Raw genomic sequence first — 17,618 nt, 5'->3', positions numbered from 1 at the left:
CAAAGAGTCGGTGTAAGTTGTTCCTTGGTGTTCAAGTGTACTAATACCAGTGCCATCTGTACTAATACCAGTGCCATCTTGTTTTTAATTTTTAACAAAAGACCAAAGCTTCTTTGTATATAACATTATTATTTTCACCAATAAAGCTTGATACATAATTGTTAAATGCTGAACGACATTCCCGTTGAGAGAGTCTTTTGAGGTCTTGATAAATAGCCCCAGTCACTTAGACTGTTGGTTAAACAAGCACGTTTGTATGTTCGTTGCTTCGCTTCTTGCGAGTTAGTTGTTTGATTTGTCTGGTTACCCAAGGTTGTTTTTGTTTGGTTGTGCTATGGTGTACATAGTATGGCGATACGCACATCGAGCGCGAAGAGATTACATGTGATAGCCGCATCATGCATAAGACTGCCACATGTATGCAAGTATAATTCGGTTGTCACCATGGAGCCCCGCCGGATTTAGTTATGATGATTTTATGTGATCAATTAATTCACGTGCCGACACATGGATATACCTTACAAGATCACCAAGGGCAGAGTTTAAATATATACATATAACTGATGTTGCAGTAAATTATAGACAGTTAACTATAGCTAGGTAGCTAGCTATCCGTATCGATTATATCTACACGGATATCTTATTAACTAACGTATCTCGCCGAAATGCAGAGTTTATCTCTGCTGGTGTTTGTTCTGCTGGTATTTGCAGTGAAGGATTCTTACCAACTCAGTTCACGAGTCGTCGAACAAAGAGGGTAAAATAGTTATGTATTATGCACATGTATATGTTGCATACTGATAATAAGTAGCTAAGTATGTATACTATTATAGCTATAATGTGGCTACTAGTTGGTCTATTTTTTTTGTATATACGTAGTTAAATCTTTTGTATAATCTGTGCAGTTTTATATTGTAGTCTAGCGAATTATTATTAGGAAATAATTTTGTAAAATTAAGGATTTACAAGCCCCTTGAGCCTCCTTACCTGTACAACTAATACTGATGCTATAATGCCATGCACATGCACTAGCTCCGCCAGGAATCCTAGCAGGGTAATTACGGGGCCTGCATTATACATGCCATTGGGTTAATTTTTTCGAAGTTGCTATTGTTCCGGCAGCCGGAAATATTTTGTCAGTGCTATTGTTCCGGTAGTCCACTAGATTTCTCACTATCAAGCACACTAGTTGTATGCTATGCCCCGAGTATTCGACTTTAGGGCACACGTCTAGTAGGTTGCCCCGAGCATTCAACTTTAGGGAATGCGTCTAGTAGGTTGCCCCGAGCATTCAACTTTAGGGGATGCGATAAGTAGCTCTAGTGTTAGGGTTAGGGTGGGGTTCAGCTTTAGTTTCTTCTTCACCTTCAATATAGTACTATATAGAAGTTACTCCACTCGGAGACATATAACGTAGAAACTAAGGGAGTTGGGTAGCTGGGAACCACGTAGCACAATGGGTAGGACTCTGGGCTCAAGCACTGGAGGTCCTGGGTTCGATTCCCGCTCAAGGTATTTTGTGTTTGTCTTCTTTTTTCGTTTGAGGACCTTTTTTGTCTAAGTTATATTTTTATTCACGTGACTGCCGGAACAATAGCAACAGCCAATTTTTTTCTTTTCCAGTTTTATCCTATTGGCTTACACTTATCAGCTGTATATATAGCCTATATAAATGAGTGTAGCTATAGCTATCTCAGCATGCATGGTGTGCATAAAAGCAATGGCTGAAATGGCAGTCAAGGAAGAATAGAATTTTACATTTATAAGACAGGTGTAGTTGGAGAATTCAGGCAAGTGGTAGCTACACATAGCTCTGCTAGATAGTAGAGTCTACAGTACCCATGCATGGTTGTATGCTTAGATGTATTTGAGGAATTAGCCTATGTAGCACAGAAATGGTATTAAACTGCATCTAGAAGAGAGTCACGTAAATAGCTGAACAATATAGCTAATTTCTCTGTATTTAATGTGTCATAGCTAATATTTACAATGAAAATTGAATGAAATCTCCAGGTTGTGTTTGACATTGGTTGCTAGGTAAATTTGCATGGTGAATTTGTTTTCCATGCCAATACACTCAACTCATCAAAGTATGTATAGGGGTGACCATATCTCTGAAATCTGAGAATGTATTCACACATACTTGATAAAGTTAACTTAAGGTAGCACATATGTTGTGTAGCTAGCTATATGCTGTACCAAAATAACTACACTGCACTAGAACATTAATGATTTACTGAGACAAGTTGGTGACCAATCAGTGGGAGATCAATTTGTGTATTGCTAACTGGTTAAAGTATGAATAGATGAAAGATACACAACAGTTATGGTAAACAAGTGAATACAATTAAAAGATTAGGTGCAAGTTATTGACAAATTTGGGCATTCTTAACTGCTGGAACATGACCAACAAGAACTCATAATAATATAAACTCTTGGTTTTACTTTAAATTGGCTGTCACACATACTTGATAGGATGGTTTAAAGTTAACTTAAGGTAGCACATATGTTGTGTAGCTAGCTATATGCTGTACACTAGAACATTAATGATTTACTGAGACAAGTTGGTGACCAATCAGTGGGAGATCAATTTGTGTATTGCTAACTGGTTAATGTATGAATAGATGAAAGATACACAACAGTTACGGTAAACAAGTGAATACAATTAAAAGATTAGGTGCAAGTTATTGACAAATTTGGGCATTCTTAACTGCTGGAACATGACCAAGAAGAACTCATAATAATATAAACTCTTGGTTTTACTTTAAATTGGCTGTCACACATACTTGATAGGATGGTTTAAAGTTAACTTAAGGTAGCACATATGTTGTGTAGCTAGCTATATGCTGTACACTAGAACATTAATGATTTACTGAGACAAGTTGGTGACCAATCAGTGGGAGATCAATTTGTGTATTGCTAACTGGTTAATGTATGAATAGATGAAAGATACACAATAGTTATGGTAAACAAGTGAATACAATTAAAAGATTAGGTGCAAGTTATTGACAAATTTGGGCATTCTTAACTGCTGGACCATGACCAAGAAGAGCTCACTCTTGGTTTTACTTTAAATTGGCTGTCAATAAATTACACATGTGAACCCCAAAGCAATTAATTAATTTGACAGCTCTACACCTAAATTCATAAATCATTTAATAACTAAATACTACAATTGCATAAGTAAGGCTTCTATGTGATGCCATGTTTTCCAATGGCACTATGCAATGTAATAGTCTTCTTTCTTGTACACATGCCACTCAGACCAGGCATCATACCATAGGCGGCGGAAAGGGGGGGGCTAGGGGGCTAAAGCCCCCCTTCGGTCTGCTGAGGGGGGGCTTAGCCCCCCCTCAGAATGATATCACACCGAAATTATCTTTCTTGAAGACCGTGATAAAGATCAAGATACTCTAATAGAGCAGTCACTCTAATAAAGTAGTCAGTGCGTAGCGAGCTATGTAAGGATTTTTATGTAGTTTATAAGCTAGAAATGGTAGCTGGTGAGGTGGAAAACTCTTGTCAGTTGGTTGTGACCTTTTTTTTTTTTTTTTTTTTTTTTTTTGGTCTCACCTTACCAAACTATAGAAATAAGTCTGGATCAGCCCAGCGGAGCCCCCCCTCATATCAACTACTTCCTCCGCCGCTGCATCATACCATGCACTTTTGACTGTATAGCAACCTGCACTTACACAGAACTATATAGACAGATAAAATGGCATCATGAGGCAAATCTGATCTACTGTATACAGAACAATACTTTCTTACAGAAAATAAAAGAATTGATCGAGATAATTATTATCATGCTTTAAAATTTATTTGTGGAATGTGTGAGATGATGTGCTAACAGACAGCATCAATAACAATATTTCATGAATTGATGATGTGGTTAATGTATTTACATCAACATTATTATTGACAATAGTGCATAGTCACAGGGTAATATTTTCTGGCAGTGATTACTGAGTGAGGCAAATAATTGTGAAGCATTGAAGTTCCTGTATATATTTTTAGTTATCTGCCTGTCTGCAACAGAAGTAGAAGATAGGTGTATATAGCTGCATTGGTGATGTAATGTGCAAATGATATTAAAGTTATTGTGCAAATGACTATGTTGGAGCCATGATTACTAAATAACTTAGAACAGCCTTGCAAGTGTGATATTATTTGTTTATGATTTGTGGTGCCACAACACTAAACCTCAGACTTTTAGGTTTCAACACCAGTCTACGTGTGCTTGTCAGTTATGAAATGCGAAATGTATTTATAACCTTGTTTACCAGTTTTACTTTGACCTGTAGGATAGAAAAAGCATTATGCAGTTTTAATAGTGCCTCCCTGGTGTCTCTATCAAATCTTGAAGGTCCACAAATGAAGTTGTTTAGAGAACGGTGTCACTGTGTGGCTGGCCAGAGCGTGCTCCATAAAGAAGTAACCACATGATGACAGCTGGTATCTCCAGCCATATGGTATCTCTTTGCTTTGTTCTGGGTGTTACTATTCAGTGGACTGGACTACTGTACTGGCATATTTTTGTTTTTTTTTGCACATTCTATGTTTGGATTTACAAAGCCGTGCTAGAGTACCCTTGAGGCCCCTGCAACCCTCTTCTAAATGCTGAAGACGAACAGTCGAATATGCAAAAACTGTCTCTTAATAATTCGCTTTTGTTCAATTTCATTATGCCACTATACAGCACTTACCGTATAGCCTAAATATTATTTCGAGGGGCAAATTATTCGAGGGTGAGTAATGTTGCTAAAATAATTTTTCCGTGGATTTGCAAACGTTCCCAAAATGTATTAAACTATGTGGAGGACTAAATATTTCAAGAATAAATATTTAGCTCATCACCCCCAAAACTGCAAAATCAGCAAAAAATTTCCCCATCAAAATATTTTGGCTATACGGCATTCCTATTACCCTGGTGTATAGCAATGCTACAGGTGGTGACAGCAATAGTTAACCAGCAATCAACTTGCCAGTAGATAATGTCCTTCAAGATATCCTTAGAGCAAACTTTAGCAAGCTAGTCTTGCCAGTGTGTCCAGTGCAGGGGGTTACCAATAGAGATTTTTCAGCATGGGCACTTATAATCTTTAATTTATAAGCCTATGTATTGAAACAGAAGTCTGGCAGTGAGACTAGCTTGTTCTTCAAACTTGCTCTAAAGATATCTAGAAGGATCAAGACACACGTTAGTGTGTCGTGCGGCCCAAGAAGTCGGGGCGTAACACCCGTGAGTATATTGACAAGAAGAAAGAAAAAGCAATTTGCGCACCTCCGTAGCTCTGTGCTGCCTTGATGAAACAAGACGATTTTTGCTGTGGACACTCCCTCCACCTTCAGCACTCCACATTCCAAATTTGAGCGAAATCGCTTCAAGCGTTCCCGAGATATGCGACTTCAAACATTGGCTTAGTTTCTTCGTTTTTTTTTCTTATTTTTCTTCCTCTTTTCGCACACTTACAAAAACTGCTATAAAACGCGAACGCTATATCCGATTGCCTTGAAATTTGGCACACTGAAGGGGGCATAAAGGCGCATCTCTGTACCAACTTTGGCTAGGATACGATAAACAGGAAAAGAGTTATGATCGATTATTCACGAAAAATAACACCAATATGTTGTCACGCCTACAGGGTAAACCGCGTATGGGAAGAAGCTGAAAATCGGTGGGTGAATAGGTTAACTATTGAACCTCAAACCTTTTGTGGTTTGAAAGAAATCGAGCTAAAAACCAGAAAGATACAACGAAAAAACCAACAGTGTGTAACAATTACGCAATCGAGATTAGCTAATAAACGACTACTTGCCACGCCTACCAGATAAACCGCTAGGGCGAATGCTTTGAAAATCGCTGTATAGAAGGAGTAATCATCTTAGAAAGGCTCTTCAATGGTGTAGAAGAATCAGACTTAAAGCCACGGAGTTATAACACGAAATCCAACTTGGTGTAGCAAGTGCGAGATCGAGATACTCTAATAGAGCAGTCACCCTGAAGAGAATTCAAGAGATCAGCTAGAAACAAGTAACCTGTATAGAGATCAGCTAGAAACAAGTCACCCTGTAGAGAGATCAGCTACAAACAATTCACCCTGTAGAGAGATCAGCTAGAAAAATTTACCTTGTAGGGAGTTCATGCAACTATGGAAAGGGATAGTTCATGATCAGCTAGAAGAAATCACCTTGTAGAGTTCAGTTACAAAGAAACTACCATGTAGAGAGTTTAGCTGCAAACAAATCACCTGTAGAGAGTTCAACTACAAACAAACCGCCCTGTAGAGAGATCAATAGAAGAAGTTACCTTGTAGAGAGTTCAGCTACAAAGAAACCATCATGTAGAGAGTTTAGCTGCAAACAAATCACCTGTAGAGAGTTCAGCTACAAACAAATCTCCCTGTAGAGAGATCAGCCAGAAGTTTCCTTGTAGAGAGTTCAGCTACAAACAAATCACCCTGTAGAGAGATCAGCTAGAAGAAGTCAGAGTTCAGTTACAAAGAAACCATCATGTAGAAAGTTCAGCTACAAACTAGTGACCTTGTAGAGACATCAGCTAAAAGAAGTTACCTTATAAAGAGTTCAGCTACAGAGAAACTATCATGTAGAGAGTTCAGCTGCAAACAAATCACATGTAGAGAGTTCAGCTACAAGCAAATCACCCTGTAGAGAGATCAGCTAGACAACGTTTCCTTGTAGAGAGTTCAGCTACAAACAAATCACCCTGTAGAAAGATCAGCTAGAAGAAATTACCTTGTAGAGAGTTCAGCTACAAAGAAACCATCATGTAGAGAGTTCAGCTGCAAACGAAACACCTGTAGAGAGTTCAGCTACAAACAAATCTCTCTGTAGAGAGATTAGCTAGAAGCAGTTTCCTTGTAGAGAGTTCAGCTACAAACAAATCACCCTCTAGAAAGATCAGCTAGAAGAAGTCACCTTGTAGAGAGTTTAGTTAGCTACAAAGAAACCACCACATAGAGAGTTCAGCTACAAACTAGTGACCTTGTAGAGACATCAGTTACCTTGTAGAGAGTTCTGCTACAAAGAAACCATCATGTAGAGAGTTCAGCTGCAAACAAATCACCTGTAGAGAGTTCAGCTACAAACAAGTCTCCCTGTAGAGAGATCAGCTAGAAGAAGTTTCATTGTAGAGAGTTCAGCTACAAACAAATCTCCCCGTAGAGAGACCAGCTAGAAGAAGTTACCTTGTAGAGAGTTCAGCTACAAAGAAACCATCATGTAGAGAGTTCAGCTGCAAACAAATCACCTGTAGAGAGTTCAGCTACAAGGAAACCATCATGTAGAGAGTTCAGCTGCAAACAAATCACCTGTAGAGAGTTCAGCTACAAAGAAACCATCATGTAGAGAGTTCAGCTGCAAACAAAACACCTGTAGAGAGTTCAGCTACAAACAAATCTCCCTGTAGAGAGATCAGCTAGAAGAAGTTTCCTTGTATATAGAGAGTTCAGCTACAAACAAATCACCCTGTAGAAAGATCAGCTAGAAGAAGTTACCTTGTGGAGAGTTCAGTTACAAAGAAATCATTATGTAGAGAGTTCAGCTGCAAACAAATCACCTGTAGAGAGTTCCGCTACAAACAAATCTCCCTGTAGAAAGACCAGCTAGAAGAAGTTACCTTGTAGAGAGTTCAGCTACACAGAAACCATCATGTAGAGAGTTCAGCTGCAAACAAATCACCTGTAGAGTTCAGCTACAAAGAAACCATCATGTAGAAAGTTCAGCTGCAAACAAAACACCTGTAGAGAGTTCAGCTACAAACAAATCACCCTGTAGTAAGATCAGCTAGAAGGAGTCACCTTGTAGAGAGTTCAGTTACAAAGAAACCATCATGTAGAGAGTTCAGCTACAAACTAGTGACCTTGTAGAGACATCAGCTAAAATAAATTATCTTGTACAGAGTTCAGCTACAAAGGACCATCATGTAGAGAGTTACTTCGAGATACATGATCATGATAAGTGAGTGTGGCTCACTAAAAACTAGATTGTAGCAGGACTAGGTTAAAACACTTCAATGTGAACTAATTGATCCATTGCACACATGATCCAATCCAGGTCAGACTCAGATATTTGCTTACGCGTCAGATGATCTAACCCTTTGAAAGGCATCAGTGAACAGCTCTGAGCACTAATTCTACAAGGCAGAGATTTCAGCACAAGAAACATTCAGGACACAAATTCATCCTTCTGTCAGCCTACAACATGTGGAACAGTGCAGTGCCAATTTATCAGTAAATTTAATAAAAATTAAATAGTGTGTATTTTGCCAAATTAAAATTTTGCCAACTGCAAATTGTCTAAATATTATTTTGTTGTTACACAGAATTTACACATGCTTTGAGGTTATGCTATGATGTTATCACTTGTCAGCAGAAGTCTACCAAGTGAGTGGGCAAAAGACAATACCAGTTAATAACCAGTTTTTCCATACCGGTTCACAACACTATACAGATAACAAGTGTCAACCCTGTGACTAAAATTTGCTTCTTGTAGGTTCACTTTTCCATTGCTTCTGACTTAGTCTTTGCAAGGGTAACCAATGTGTTAATTGTGTTAATAAGTATCTAATCTATTCATGTTAAGACATTCATTAGGAACCCTATATCATTACCTATGTTTAACCACAGTATATTAAGTTCATGCCAGTTGTTGTGTACCACTAGCTACGTACTTGACTTACTGTGATCACATAACTGCACAAGTATGCATGTCTATATGATAAATCTGAAGTCATACTATTGCTGACCACAGCATGCTGTACACTGCCTATAGTTGGATATATCAGAGCTATATAGTACTTAGTACATTCAATAGTAAAGAAACAATACACTGGTGTTTGCTAACTCTGATAATATTAACTGACTACTTAACAGCTACTGTACATGACTGACTTTGATATACATGTTTAGTACTGTGTATTATCAAACACCACCAGCACATCTTATTATCATGTTAGCTATCCATAAATGGATTTATAAAAAGTAGTGTAAAAGTAATTTTAAAATTAAAACATGGGAATACAGATCACTGAAAAAAGTAAAGAAACAAGAGTCAAACAAGCCAGCATGTTAAACACACAGAGGTCTCTATTTGGACTCAAATAAACATTTATACAGAAGTATTCTCAGTACTTATCTGCCCCTGATTTATGGAGAAACTACTGTTTTTTACTTTAGTTTCTACCATATCCATTGAGTCCAAATAGAGATCTCTGTGTGTTTAACATGCTGGCTTGTTTGACTCTTGTTTCTTTACTTTTTTCAGCGATCTATATTCCCATGTTTAATTTTTAAAATTACTTTTACACTAGTTTGTTACTACATTACTTCTCAAGTTCAGCATTACCATTCCAACAACGCTTCAAAGATTACAGTCATGGTCTATATATTAATCAAAAACCAGCTCCATAAAATAAATCTGACAACTAGTCACAATGTAGCACAAAGGAGAATTTCAATTTCTTCAGAGTTCCCAAGTGGAATGTAGATTACTATTGGTACTGCTATCACTGCTAGCATCACTTTCTTGTAGCTGATGGAAACCAGTTTCTTACTTGGTATCTTAGCTGCTGTTCAACCTTTTTTGTGATCGGCATACTATGGCCAAATGGCCTGTTTACTGGTACACATGACATGTAGCATCTTTATAGCAGCAGTGTGCAGCTGAATGGTATGGCTTCCCACATTGGTACCATTTTAACTTGGAGTGGATTTTGTGTGTCCCACCATCTTTTTGTTGTTTCCCCTTAATTGATACTTGCATGCAGTCATGATCAGCAGGGTCAGATCTAGCATTTATAAAAGGGGGGGCTAGCTCAAGGTACTAATCTTTTGGGTGGAGGTGTGCATGCTGGAGCTAGGTGGGTCTGGGGGCGTGCTCCCCAGGGAATTTTTGAAAAATAGATGCTAAATACTGCAATTTGGAAACATTTCCACATTAAAAAATGCATATTTCTGCCTGTATATATTTTATATATTGCCTTTGGCTCTCTGAAGCATTTGCTAATGGAAAGGTTTGGGAGCATGATGCATGTGCTTGGTTCATGCATGATGCATGAACCAAGCACATGATGCACCCTCTCACAATTTGCGTGCATGATAATAGTGTTGAAACTGGAAAATTTTAATGATACGAGATTGAATCTGAGAGCATTTTCAATGGAATTGTGTACCTGAATTAAGTATATCAGCGCTGGTAATACTACACAAGTAAATGAACAAGCCTTTTAAACAGACTAATGCACTTCATTGTATGTATAGGCGCAGGCAGATTTGGAAAAATTCCATGACAGAATCAATTTTATGCTTACACTGAATGTTCTATTAGAGTAGTTAGGTGACTACTCTATTAGAGTATCTAAATTTTGTGTACCTCCAATGCTGATCAGGCTGGGTCCTTGTTGCATAGCCTTTAGCATAAATCCACTAATAATGCCTTGGAAAGATGTTTATAAGGTGGGTTTATGAGTACTTGCATTATTAGTGATCATATAATTATGCTAAGACAAAATTTCATTATAATCATCAGCATATTGATCAAGTAAAGCCTAAAAGGGAAGGGGAGGGGGGGGGGGGGGGGCTTCAGCCCCCAAAAATCTTAAAGCATTGTGCTATTTATATTTTTGTGGGTAATAGTGGCCTTCCAAACACTTTAATACATTGCATTATGTTGCCTGTTCCAGTAGTGAGAGCAAAAAAGTGCCTTCATTTGTCATGAGGTGTTGTCATGAATATTTTTTTGCCACACAGTAAAACTCAAATCACTTGTTGGAAGTCCTAAATTGATTCCTTTGTGAGTCAAACTCCCATAGACTGCCATGGGACATTCTCATCACCAAATAATTATGTTCTTTATTCAAGAGGAATGACAGTCTACCATGTGCTTCACTAATAATATTGTACAATCACAACTGTACATGCATACAGTATATTCAGTGTATACAATTTGATTGCCAAAGGTTGGTTTCTTCTATGATGAACAGTAACATCCTCAGTAGTTCTAGTTAATGAAAAACAGTGCTTACAAACATAAGTAGTATGGATATTAAATCAGATGTAATATGCCGTACTGCCAAGTATACATCCACTCTTTATGCAGAACAGGTGGTCAAGTCAGACCATTAAACCAGAACCACATGCTCAATGACAAATCTATAAGACCTGGCACACTTAATATCAAGCTCACTCGTTACTTAAACATTTAGTTTCAGTGTGGATCAATGGTGTAGACAGGCATGGAGATGGACTCAGATGCAGAACCTGTGTTTCCTTGGTCACACTTTGTCTTCAGCATGTGTGAATGAAAGCAGACTTCTGTCACACTCTACTAGTACTGCATGACGATTGACAAGTCACTTTCAGTGGTTAAAGGTGAATGTAAGGCAGCCATTCAGGACAATGAATGAGTAATTGTTACAAACCTTTTTGTACAGTAGTTGATGAAATAGTACCCTTTGGTCCTTGTTTAACAGCAATTGAATTTCATGTGCTTGGAATCATTGTTTCATCTTTCTATCTGTAGTTGATATGGTGGCTTACTGTGGGGTAGAAGTATTATTATCCTACTTATTTCCCAGAAATGATCTCTGAAATATATAGCGACATAGTGTTTTTGCATGAAGTCACTCACTGGCTTGTAGTTTCGTATAGTGGCTACAGCTGAATGCAGGCATAGATTACATTTCTAAGAGCAGTAATGAACATTCCTCATGCACTGGTACACCTTGCACAACCATGGCACCTTGAGATTGAGTTCACATTGACTATGTAAGTGTGGTACATAAGTGGTTGTTGTTTATGTGACCATTGTAGGGAAGCACCAATTTGCTGAAAAAAGTTTTTGAAAATATGTTGGTATAAGCAAAGAGCAAAGTGTTGGAAAAATAGGTGTAATTATAAAATTGGAAAAATACGCACCAAGGAATTGCAACTTAGCTCATTTTGTATGAAAAGATCAAGATACACTAACATAACAGTCATGCATAGTATTTGGACAACATAAAAATAAAAATATTATGCTCATAGGAATGGCAACTAGAGATCGAGACACTCTAATAGAGCAGTCACTATGTACGAAATAATTCTAACAGGAAAGTCACACATGCTTGCAAGCTTAAGATACTGCAATTACGTTTTATTAAATAGAGAAATTTTAAGCAAAATATTGAGCAAAATAGGTAAGAAAAAAAGAATTGCTAGAAAGAAAAATAGGTGGAAAAAAGCAAAATAGGCTTATCCCCAGACCATTGATGCAGTTTCTGAATAGTCTGTTGTAAGCTCTACACCAGCTTCACAGACCATAGACAGATTATGTACCATTATTGCTAAGCATGTCTTACTGGTCACACTGGTATTAGATAATGGTCCACCCTTTGCTTCCTCAAAATTGTCTGTGCCCATGAAAGCTGATGGTGTTAAGACAATCATGTTCCACCCTAGTATTTATCATCAAATGGACTGGCAGAATATTTTGTAAAGTCAGTGAAGCAAACACTAAATATGAGTAACAGCACTAGCCATCATATTGTAGTACAGAATGCTGAATATATATAGCAACATCCCATTGATATCAGAAGTCCAATCAATCCTGGGTAGGATTCTTAGGACTAAGTTTTCACTGGTACTGTACATCAGACGTCACTAGCTACAGAAGGCAACATTGATAAATAATCACCATGAACATTTAAGCAAGGTCAAAGAGTACACCTCATTATTATTTCACACCAAGATTCAACAAGTGCATGGTAGTCAGCAATAAAATCCCTGACAAAAAATGGGCCACCCACCTATGACGTAGCTATTGAAAACTATACTAGGCAATACTTTAGGTTTAAGGAAGAAAATCCATCCCTCCTGGAGGAAGACTGAGTGTGGCCCCGACTAGACATTGGGTGACCTACAGTTCGAATCCTGGGGTTGGAGGGATTTTTTTCCTTACTTTGGCCCCTTTTCTGTTACACCTTATCAGTCAATAGGTCAAGTCATTAAGTCTAAGTCCTGAATTAGGTTAGGTAATCCTAAGGCTGCAGCACATGTTGCTGTCAGACCTTCAGTGCTGGTCACTGTAAAGTGCTAATAATAACATGTTACTATTTGTGACCTTGGCCTACCAATGACAAGATTACAAGTCAAAAATTTTCAAGGACTATAACCTGATGGACAGCAAAGGTCAGAAGCTGACCTACAGACAACAAATGAACAGTCTAGCAGTGTAACAGTCAGAATCGACAGATTGGTGCATGGAGATGTCTACTTGAACTACTTCAGATCAATAAATTCCCAGGTGTTCATAATTTGCTAATGGATGAACCACCTGTGCTTACAAATAAAGTCCAGCTGCAGTTAGTACTCAGCCAGAGCACAGCAAGGTTCCACCAAAGAGGTTGATTGAAGAATTAGACATACTGTACCTGGTAACTTTTCCTGAACAAGAAACTTGATTATGCACACACACAATTGTTTTAACATAATTTAAATGTGACAACAAATTATGACAAGTACATTTTAAATTCTAGGAAACTAAATGTTGACTGAGATACATGTGTCTCTACATATATAGAAAACGAAGCCAATTAATGTATGGGATGATTAAGACAATTAAATGCAATAAAATAAAAATTATAGAATTTCAAAGGTTAAAAAATGAATTAAAGTTCCTGTCATAAATATTTATTACAACAATGTATAATGTAGATTTGATTTGACCCCATAATGTATTATGGTTTGTGCACTTCAGCTTGTGTAACCAAACATTTGCTTCATATCATGTGGAAAGAAGGACAAGTATTCAGACATATGTTGTCAACTATTATTTTGGTTGTGGTAGTTGGTGGAACCGACGACGATGTCATGGAACAAGGTACTGTATATCTATAGTGTATTGTATTATTTGCAGATGACCTTGTGTAAATGTCTAATACAGCATATGGTTTTTGTTGTGACAAGCAAGATGTGTATGCAAATGGGAAAACCATAATTTGAACATTTAGATTATTTAGGAGGTAGAAATATCAAATAATACTGTTGGGGTAGAGATTGAGTTGTAACATAGTTGATAATGGTTAGGTTTATTCTATATACAGTGGAACCTTCCTCATCTGGACCTCTGTTATCTGGGCACATATGTTGTCCAGACAGCCCAAATTAGTCATATGGCTTGTAGTCTATTGACAATAATGAATTTTGGGTTGGAGTGTCTAATCACTGGACTGGACTACTGGACTGGGATACTGGAATGGACTACTGGACTGACATTTTCTTGATTTTACACATTTTTAAGGGTGGGGTTACTATACATTTGGGTGGCTTGTGATCAGTGGCGATTCTAGTCCTGACCTACAGGGGGGCCCAGTAGGGAACAGCATAACTATTGTTGTTTGGCTATAGTATAAAGTAGAATTTTCAGGGGGTCTGGGGGTGCAACCCCCAGAAGCTGCAGGATTTTTGCAATTTAAAGGCTTGAAAACAGCCTAAAATTTGTTCTAAAAACATGGAAAATGCTAAAAATAACAATGCCAATCTATACAGCAACTTTTCCCCAAGATTTTTTAAAAGTTATTTTTTAACAGGGGGGGCCTTGGCCCCCCCTGGCCCCCCCTTAGAATCGCCTATGCTTGTGATAACATTTCAGTACTGAGTGGTGGATAAGATATTGCGGATTGCGTGACCATCGTCAATAAGTTTTTTTAGGTCAATGATATCTCGTGAAAAGTAACCAATCGAAATCCATTATAGACTGAGTTTAAAATTAAGTAACAGCCAGTCTATCTGATTCACATGCAAGCAGTTATACTCATGCCTGTATCTTGTTCATTAGACTCGAGGTTTCGATGGACAGTTCTTTCACTGATGAATAGCGCACACACTACTGGCTTCTTCAGCAGGCTTGGCTTTGCTATTAAATATGATGTGTTGCCAAACAATTCACCACCTCAGGTCTACTGACACAGGCATGAGTAACTATAAATTAGATAGATGGCTGCAACTTAATTTTAAACTGAGTCTATAATGGCTTTCAATTGGTTACTTTTCACATGATATCATTAACCTTAAATTTTTTTGACAACGGTCACGCAATCTACAGTACTAAAAAGTAGCTGTGATGGTTCAATTAAATGTATTGTATTCACTGCTTGCCGGTATCTACTCTATTGTATAGCAGATACTGACATGTAGGTATAGTGGTATACCCAAAAATGTTTCTCGCACTCTTAGAGGCACACATGATTATTGTGATACAACTTTCTATAGCATATGTACATTGCAAATTGGTGACTAGTCACTGGAGTCCATGATATGTAATTGTGTGTAATGGGGGCACATTAAATTAACCTACTTTTAAAACTTGTACGTACTGTGTGCCGTTGTGCAATTTTCTACTCCTATTAACAGCTAGATGACATTGTAATGCAATTAACAGAACACAGACATTTCATTCCAGTAACAAAATATAACAAGTTATGCGATGGGATGTAGTTTGTGTGTTCACACACACACACCATATATATTACTATATAGCAGATATACCGACATGTGTGTATGCCCAAAAATGTTTCTCTCACTGTTAGGCACACATGATCATTGTGATACAACTATCTATAGCAGTATAGATACTGTCAAGTAATGATTAGAATAGATTTATTTCAATACATTTGACTTATCACAGCTACACTGTACTTTTTAGTATCATATTAAACACCATTCAAGGCTGAAATGTTGTCACAGGTCACCCAAATTAAATGTATAAGACCCCACCCTTAAAAATGTGTAAAACTTTAAAATATGTCAGTCCAGTAGTCCATTCCAGCATTCCAGTCCAGTAGTCCAGTCCAGTGATTAGACACTACCTTTTGGGTTAGATGAAAACACAAGGAGGCAGTCTAAAAGTAGTTGTTTACCTGTTAGGTGTCTACTAATAATAACTACCACTTGGTTGCTAGGTAATTAAACATTTTTACACCACAGGGGAATGACCATAAATGCTCTGTAGTGACTTTCCCCTCTGTCCACTAAACTGCACAACACAAACTGATAGCAATAATCACATTGTCTGCATTTAAAACAGTTACTTCAGCATTATTATTAGCATGCATTTCTTAGTTATGGACATTTCTGAGGTACAGACAGTAGTATGTACCAGACTGCCCGGACAAGAGAGGCTCCACTGTAGGCATTAGATGTATATATGCAACCATGTTATGTGCACTATGATTCATGACTTGTTGTGTTTCAGACTGCCTGGATAAGAGAGGTTCCACGGTAGGCATTAGGTGTATATATGCACCATGTTGTGTGCACTATGATACGTGAAATGTTGCATTTTGGATTGTTCTCTCCTCCAATGATCCATGCAGAAAGTGTAAATACATGATCTATAAACTCTTAGAAGGATAATTTTCTATCCCTGAAAAATTGAAGGTTAAGGCAAATGACTTTCTTGAACATTATAAAAACGATGACACTGGATAAAATGTCACCTTCCGCACTGATGTACATTATAGGCTTAAACCAACTATGCTTTGAAAATGGTTAATTATACTATTGAGCAATGCATCAAAATCAAACTTATTATTATATTCAAAATTACACTTTCATATTTAACATTATCATACAGAACGACAATACTGTATAGTAAGGACATTGAAGGTATGGGGGTGATCTGTGATATAATAACCTGCTGCAATTTTTCCTCACAATGACATGATAAGTAAAACCAAGCACAAAAGTGTCTATCGACCCAAAACATTTCCATCAAGTTACTACAAAAATTTTTTAAACTTTATTCAATGTGATTTTCTACTGCCTGCCTTCCTGCCTGCCTGCCTGCCTGCCTGCCTGCCTTCCTGCCTGCCTGCCTGCCTGCCTGCCTGCCTGCCTGCCTGCCTGCCTGCCTGCCTGCCTGCCTGCCTGCCTGCCTGCCTGCCTGCCTGCCTGCCTGCCTGCCTGCCTGCCTGCCTGCCTGCCTGCCTGCCTGCCTGCCTGCCTGCCTGCCTGCCTGCCTGCCTGCCTGCCTGCCTGCCTGCCTGCCTGCCTGCCTGTGCCTGCCTGCCTGCCACCTACAGTCAAGCGTAGCGGAAAACTGGCTACAGCTACAGCCCTAATAAGAAACGTTTCTAGCTCTCTTAAGAAAAAAACCTTTGGTATATTGATAAACATACAAAGCTTGCATTATTGTCTTACCTTTTATCCTTCTTTATCATGACCATCAGTCAAGGTTCTACCGCTGAGTGTTAATAGACTACAGTATGGTTTCCATCTACCAGTGTATATTGCATCAAACTATTCGAATACACGTGGTCGCCGGTTGCACCAAACTATTTGAACACACAAGTACATGACTAGTAACAATGTTAAACTGAGTCGGGTCATCCAGGTCCTGTTTTACAGATTATTCGGGTCTGACCCCACTTGCTAAATTAAATGTGGATGTGTTACTACATGTCATAGCATAGCCCTGCTTCATTCATGAACCACATGTAAATTACTGTCTGTAGATATATGGTAGCCACTCCCATTCATCAGTCTCTTGTAGCCAGACCACTTCTTTTCTTTTGTGAGGGCGTCACAGCAGGAAAAAAAGGGTCTGGTACATCTACATTAAGA

At 38.1% G+C, this 17,618-nt stretch overlaps 1 protein-coding gene across 2 annotated transcripts in view; it reads left to right on the top strand.

Moving 5' to 3' along the window:
• Window positions 1–561: 561 nt before the first annotated feature.
• Window positions 562–17,618, top strand: part of LOC136259112 (uncharacterized) — a 41,949-nt gene continuing 24,892 nt past the window's right edge. For both annotated transcript variants that reach the window (XM_066052536.1, XM_066052535.1), the window contains exons 1-2: window positions 562–757; window positions 13,753–13,875. In XM_066052536.1, the coding sequence (XP_065908608.1) occupies window positions 666–757; window positions 13,753–13,875 (215 nt within the window). In that variant the 5' untranslated portion in view covers window positions 562–665. The remainder of the gene's footprint in view (window positions 758–13,752; window positions 13,876–17,618) is intronic.

This window comes from Dysidea avara, chromosome 6 (assembly GCF_963678975.1).
Source record: "Dysidea avara chromosome 6, odDysAvar1.4, whole genome shotgun sequence".
NCBI classification, from domain to species: domain Eukaryota; kingdom Metazoa; phylum Porifera; class Demospongiae; order Dictyoceratida; family Dysideidae; genus Dysidea; species Dysidea avara.
The sequence above is the reverse complement of the archived record's forward strand: the minus strand, read 5'-3'. Positions and strand labels throughout refer to the sequence as shown.